This window comes from Pongo pygmaeus, chromosome 20 (assembly GCF_028885625.2).
Source record: "Pongo pygmaeus isolate AG05252 chromosome 20, NHGRI_mPonPyg2-v2.0_pri, whole genome shotgun sequence".
NCBI lineage: Eukaryota > Metazoa > Chordata > Mammalia > Primates > Hominidae > Pongo > Pongo pygmaeus.
Window position 1 is genome coordinate 18,222,309 of NC_072393.2, and position 6,798 is coordinate 18,229,106.

General features: G+C 53.7%; 1 protein-coding gene across 3 annotated transcripts in view; it reads left to right on the forward strand.

Moving 5' to 3' along the window:
* Nucleotides 1–1,356, forward strand: part of FCHO1 (FCH and mu domain containing endocytic adaptor 1) — a 41,247-nt gene extending 39,891 nt beyond the window's left edge. For all 3 annotated transcript variants that reach the window (XM_054465981.2, XM_054465982.2, XM_063658163.1), the window contains exons 28-29: nt 468–632; nt 1,070–1,356. In XM_054465981.2, the coding sequence (XP_054321956.1) occupies nt 468–632; nt 1,070–1,092 (188 nt within the window). In that variant the 3' untranslated portion in view covers nt 1,093–1,356. The remainder of the gene's footprint in view (nt 1–467; nt 633–1,069) is intronic.
* Nucleotides 1,357–6,798: the final 5,442 nt, after the last annotated feature.

Sequence of the window (6,798 nt, forward strand, 5' to 3'; positions counted from 1 at the left end):
CACTGCACTCCAGCCAGGGTGACAGAGTGAGACTCTGTCTCAAAAAAAAAAAAAAAGCTGGAAGAGGGCCGAGCACAGTGGCATAGGTCTGGAATTCCAGTGCTTTGGGAGGCCCAGGTGGGAGGATCACTTGAGCCCAGGAGTTGGAGGCTCCACTACACTCCAGCCTGAGTGACAGAGCCAGACCCTGTTTCTAAAAAAAAAAAAAAAAAAAAAAAGCTGGAGGAGAGGGTGTCCCAGGGCCAAATGGCCAGACACAGCAGGTGCAAAGGCCCTGAGGCAGGACTCCCTTGCCAGCCAAAGCCCAATGATGCCATGAGAGATGGATGCAGGGGATCAAAGGGAGGTCTGATGGGGCACACGAAAGCCACAGAACAAAGGGCTTCAGCTGTGGGCCAAAGAGGAGCCTGCTTCACAGCTGGGACGGGGGCTGGTGCCAGGGCGCAGCTGACTGCAGGTCTCCCCAGGTTCTGGCCGCCTGTCTGCCAGCTGGGAGCCGCTCTCAGGGCCCAGCACACCCAGCCCCGTGGCTGCACAGTTCACCAGCGAGGGGGCCACTCTGTCGGGCGTGGACTTGGAACTGGTGGGCAGCGGTTACCGCATGTCGCTGGTGAAGAGGAGGTTTGCCACAGGTACTCCCCAACCCTGCTGCTGGGTGACCTCAGGAGCCGGGACCTTACGGGGGCAAGCCCCGGGGCGTGGGGAGGGATTGGGGCGTGGGGATCCTTGGGAAGGATAGGTGGGTGTTGGGGCCAGGAGACCCCAGATGGGAGGCACAGGTGGGCAAGGAGTCAGGGCCCTGTGTGTCTGGGGCTGGCCCCTGGAGGACATCCTTGAAAGGACCCCAGCCAGGGAGCCTGAAGTCCCCCCTGCCACCCCCTCCTCCAGCCCCACCCTGTTCTCCTGCCCCCAACAAGGGGCTCCTGGGGCCCAGTGGCAACAGGGACTCTGAGTTACGGGGGTGTTTTGAAGAGGACAAGGATGATTGAAGCATCCCAGAGTCAGAGCCGGGGAACCCCTCCCGTACCCCTCCTCTCCACCCCTCCCCCTCACAGCTGTGTCCCTACAGGGATGTACCTGGTGAGCTGCTGAACCCGCAAATGCTGCTGCCCCAGCTCTACACTGCGCCCTGGTGCTGGCTGACCGCCCCCTGCCCTCCTGCTGGACCCTGGGGCCTCCCACCCCAGCCTCCCTGAGGCCCATACTCCACGGAGAGGAGCCCCACGCCCAGCCTGGCTGAGCCCGAGATTCGCTCCTCCCCCTCATGCCAACCCCACACAGGTCCTGGCCTTTTAACGTTCTTTGAATAAACACTTTATTTTCTAATAAAATAAAAAAGGAAACCTTTTCCTGCTCCAGGAAGTATCCTTTGCATTGCCAGAGAGGGGAGGAAGAGAAGGTGGATGGATACGAGAGACCTAATGCACCTCCCTCCCTGCACTGCACTCAACCTGTACAGGGGCCATTCTGGGAGAGAAAGAACGACACAGACACCCCAGCCCCATGGGCTCAGACGTGGGCTATAGGGAGGGAGGAGGACTACAGAAGCCCAGAAAGGGGTGCCAGGAGTCTTCCCAAGCAGTCAGGAAGACTTTCTAAGGAGGGGGCATTATAAATGGGGTTTTGAGGTATGAGTAGGAGTTTGCAAGATAGGAATGGACATCCCAAGCAAAGTGATGGAAGGTTGTTAGTTCAATGAGGAAGCAATTAGTCAACCTACAAATGTTAATTGAGTATCTACTGTATACCACGTAGCAGGGAGAGAGCTGTGAGCAGGACAAAGTTCTTGGAAACCAGGAAGTGGAGATAGGAAGGCTGAGTGAGGAGCCTGCTTGGCCGCCACTGGCTGTGTGACTTTGAGCATGGGACTTGAGCCTCAGCTCATCTGCAACACCTCACTGGATATCTGTGGGAGGTCACACACTTAGAAGAGTGCCAACTACAGGCCAAAACCCCCAGTAGTACCAGGCAGCTTTGGGAGCCCCAGGAGGAGGGTGGACCTTGGTGCAGGTGTGCAAGAGTGGCCCACTGGGGAGGGCAGGACAGAAGCAGTAACAGCAGACTGCAGTGGGGAGCAGGTCTGAGCCCAGTGGACAGTCTTGGGTCCTGATGGACATTCAAGGAACCAGGGCCCGTGTTCCTGACCTTGAGGCTGTACAGACCCCAGGGAGCAAGCCCAGACTGGACGAAGCTCAAAAGGAAGGAAGTAGGAGGCAGGATTTGGCCTGAGACCTGCTGCACTCTCTCTCTGATCATCCCACCCTGTCCTCCAAAGAGAGAGTGCCTCTGGCTGTGCCTCGGTTCCCTTGTCTGTAAGATGGGAGGAATCCTGTAGTTGGCAGAGGTTCAGGGAGCATTCTTGGCACAAAGCAAGTGCATAATTAACATTGGCTGAGAGTCAGGCACCGTGGCTCACGCCTGTAATCCCAACACTTTGGGAGGCCGAGGCAGGAGGATCACTTGAGAGCAGGAGTTCAAGACCAGCCTGGGCAACGTAGCAAGACCCCCTGTTTCTACAAAAATAGGAAAATTGACCAAGCATGGTGGCACACGCCTATGGTCTCAGCTACTTGGGAGGCTGAGGCAGGAGAATCGCTTGAGCTTGGGAGGCAGAGGTTGTGATGAGCCCCGATTGCACCACTGCATTCCAGTCTGGGTGACAGAGTGAGACCCTGTATCAAAACAAAACAAAACAAAAACAACAAAACGTCAACTGTAGGAAGGAAGGATAATTATAGGAGTTGGGGCATCAAATGGGGGCAGAGGTGGCTGCGGCACCTGCCCTGTCTGGCTACAAACAGCCCAGGGACTTCCCAGCCCTTCATGTCTTCTCCCTTGCGGGTCTTAGCACCTAGGCTGTAAATTCAGAGACCACACCTGCCCAGTGGGGCCCTGGGTGTCGGAGAGAGCTGAGCTTTATAGAGGTGACAAAATCAAAATCTGTTTGCCACCACCTCCTCATAATGTAGCCTAATCTGGACATGGGTTCTTGCCTGTCTGATAAGTGGCGGGTACATTGCACCTCCTAGTAGCTTTTATTTGCCTTCCTCGGGACACAAATGAGGCTGGGCACCTTTTAAAATGAAGAAGGCATCTGGACATGGTGACTCATGCCTGTAATTCCAGCACTCTGGGAGGCCAAGGCAGGCGGATCACTTGAGGTCAGGAATTCGAGACCAGCCTGGCCAACATGGTAAAACCCCATCTCTACTAAAAATACAAAAATAAGCCAAGCATGGTGGTGGGCGCCTGTAATCCCAGCTATTTGGGAGGTTGAGGCAGGAGAATCGCTAGAGCCCAGGAGGAGGAGGTTGCAGTGACCTGAGAACACACCACTGCACTCCAGCCTGGGAGACAGAGACTCTATCTCAAAAACAAACAAACAAACAGGGCTGGGCACATTGGCTCACGCCTGTAATCCCAGCACTTTGGGAGGCCCAGGCTGGTGGATCACTTAAGGCCAGGAGTTTGAGACTAGCCTGGCCAACATGGTGAAACCCCATCTCTACTAAGAAAACAAAAATTAGCTGGGCGTGGTGGCAGGTGCCTGTATTCTCAGCTACTCGGGAGGCTGAGGCAGGAGAATTGCTTGAACCCGGCAGGCGGAGGTTTCAGTGAGCCAAGATGGCGCCACTGCACTCCAGCCTTGGTGGCAGAGCAAGACTCCATCTCAAACAAACAAAAACAAAAAACAAGCGAACAAAAAAGCGCAGAAGGCACTTTTCCCAGGTGTGGACTTCTAACTGCCCAGCCTTCCAGAGCAGGTGTGACGTGACCTATCTCAGAAGAGTGAATTCCAAGAGAGAGGGCGCGGAACCCGTTAAACCTGCCAACCCCAGGCAGGCGTGATGCCATTATGCAGTTTACATGCCCTGGTCTCTTCCACCCGGGTGGCCTTAAAACCTCAGCTGTGGTACAGAGTGATCCACTGGCACAGTGCTATCAACTGGGCCACGTGTCAGAGGCCACCCCCAGCTGGTAAGTGGCCTAATTGGATTTTCTTTTGAGCTGAAATTCACAAAACAAAAAATGAACCACTTTAAAGTGAACAATTCAGTGAGTTTCAGTATATTCATAATATTGTGCAACCACACCCTTTATCTAATTTGAGCACATTTTCATCCCCTCCAAAAGGAAACCCCGTCCCCTTCAGCAGTCATGCCCCATTTCCCCTCCCACAGCCCCTGGCAACCACTAATTCGCTTCCTGTCTCTGGATTTGCCTGTTCTGGGCATTTCATATAAATGGAATCATACAACACGTGGCCTTTTGTGTCTGGCTTCTTTCACTCAGCATCGTGTTTTTTATTTCATCCCTGTTGTAGCAGGGATCAGGACTTCAATCTCTTATCAGGACTTCAATCTCTTTTTTTTTTTTTTTTTTTTTTGAGACAGAGTCTCACTCTGTCATCCAGGCTGGAGTGCAGTGGCATGATCTCGGCTCACTGCAACCTCCGCCTCCTGGATTTGAGCAGTTCTCCTGCCTCAGCTCCCCGAGTAGCTGGGATTACAAGCATGCGCCACCTTGCCCAACTAATTTTTGTATTTTTAGTAGAGACAGGATTTTGCCATGTTGGCCAGGCTGGTCTCGAACTCTTGACTTCAAGTGATCTGCCTGCCTCAGCCTCCCAAAGTGCTGGGATTACAGGAGTGAGCTACTGCACCTGGCCAGGACTTCAGTCTTTCTGATGGCTGACTAAGACTCCAGGCAGGGCACAGTGGCTCACACCTGTAACCGCAGCACTTTGGGAGGCTGAGGCGGGTGGAATGCTTGAGGTCAGGAGTTCAAGACCAGCCTGAGCAACATGGTGAAACCCCCATCTCTACTAAAAATACAAAAAAGTAGCCGGGTGTGGTGGCAGTTGCCTGTAATCCCAGCTACTCGGGAGGCTGAGACAAGAGAGTTGCTTGAACCTGGGAGGTGGAGGTTGCAGTGAGCCAAGATCCTGCCACTGCACTCCAGCCTGGGTGACAGAGCGAGACTCTGTCTCAAAAAAAAAAAAAAAAAAAGACTCAAGACTCCACTGATGGACCACATGTTGTTTATCCATTCATCCATTGGACACTTGGGTGGGTTATCTCCACCCAAGTAGCTGAAAAGAACACTGTGAATCATGCTGCTATGAACTTCCCTATGCAAGCATTTGTTTCAACACCTATTTTCAACTCCTTTGGGTAGACACCTAAGAGGGCAATGGCAGGATCATAGGATCATTCTAGTCCGGATTTGAACCCGGGCCCTCCAGCACCAGAATTCACGCTATTGCGTCCAGTGAACCTCGGAAGCACCTGGTTTAAAAGGACTGGGGACTCAGGATGTCTGTATGTCTTCCACATGGGAAAAGGGGGGGAGGGTTCAGTTTCCCTGGGTGAGTGGGGCGGGGCTAGAGCTCACATCCTCCCAGCAGCCTGAATTCTGGAGGGCCAGTACCTGGCGGAGGAGGGGATGGGCGGGGACCCTGTCACAGGATGGTACTTTTTTTTTTTTTTTGAGATGGAGTCTCGCTCTGTCGCCCAGGCTGGAGTGCAGTGGTGCGATCTTGGCCCACTGCAACCTCTGCCTCCCAGGTTCAAGCGATTCTCCTGCCTTAGCCTCCTGAGTAGCTGAGATTACAGGAGCCCGCCACCATACCTGGCTAATTTTTTTGTTTTTTGGGTTTTTTTGAGATGGAGTCTCACTCTATCTCCCAGACTGGAGTGCAGTGGCGTGATCTCTGCTCACTGCAACCTCTACCTCCCGGGTTCAAGTGATTCTCCTGCCTCAGCCTCCAGAGTAGCTGGGATTACAGGCGCCCACCAGTATGCCTGGCTAATTGTTGTATGTTTTAGTGGAGACGGGGTTTCGTCATGTTGGCCAGGCTGGTCTCGAACTCCTAACCTCAGGTGATCCACCCACTTTGGCCTTTGGAAGGTGCTGGGATTACCGGCATGATCTGCCCACCTCGGCCTTCCAAAATGCTGAGATTATAGGGGTGAGCCACCCCGCCCGCCCAGGATGGGACTTTTGGTTCTGGCTCCTTCCCGGCCAACAAATCCCTTCTTGGGGCCATGACTTGGGGAACCCAGGGACCCAATAGGGTGAGCATAGACTCTGAATCAAAGTCTGAGGATTTATCACAGTAAGAAAGTGTGTGCACCCAGAACCGAGGCCAGTAGTGCCACATCTGACACTATGACATTTCCGGTAATTGCCCTCCATACAGTTTTAATCATGCATTTGCTCTGAGGGTTCACTCCCCAGACCTCTCCCATCTAGAGGACCCAGGAGCTATTTCTTACATTTTACAGGTGAGGAAACTGAGGCACAGCCAGGCCACGTATACACCTCGGCTTCCTCCTCGGGAAGAAACAGGGATGAAGGAGGAAGGAGGGGTTTCCTGAAACCATAGCCCAGCTCACACACCTGGACTTCCCCAACCCCAGAGCTCCCAACGCTGGGTCCAGGCTAGAATCTCCTAGAGATTCAGAGGCAGCACAGGGCAGGGTTCAAATCCTAGCCAACCCCAACCCTAAAAATCTACAAATCTGAGGCCGGGTGCAGTGGCTCACATCTATAATCCAGCACCTTGGGGATCTGAGGCAGGCGGGTCACTTGAGGCCCACAGTTAAGACCAGCCTGGGCAGCATATCAAAACCCCGTATCTAGAAAAATGACAAAAAGTAGCCAGGCATGCTGGCGGGTGCCTGTAGTCCCTGCTACTCAGGAGGTTGAGGTGGGAGGATCACTTGAACTGGGGAGGTCGATATTGTAGCGAGCCGAGATCACACCACTGTACTCTAGCCTGGGTGACAAAGCGAG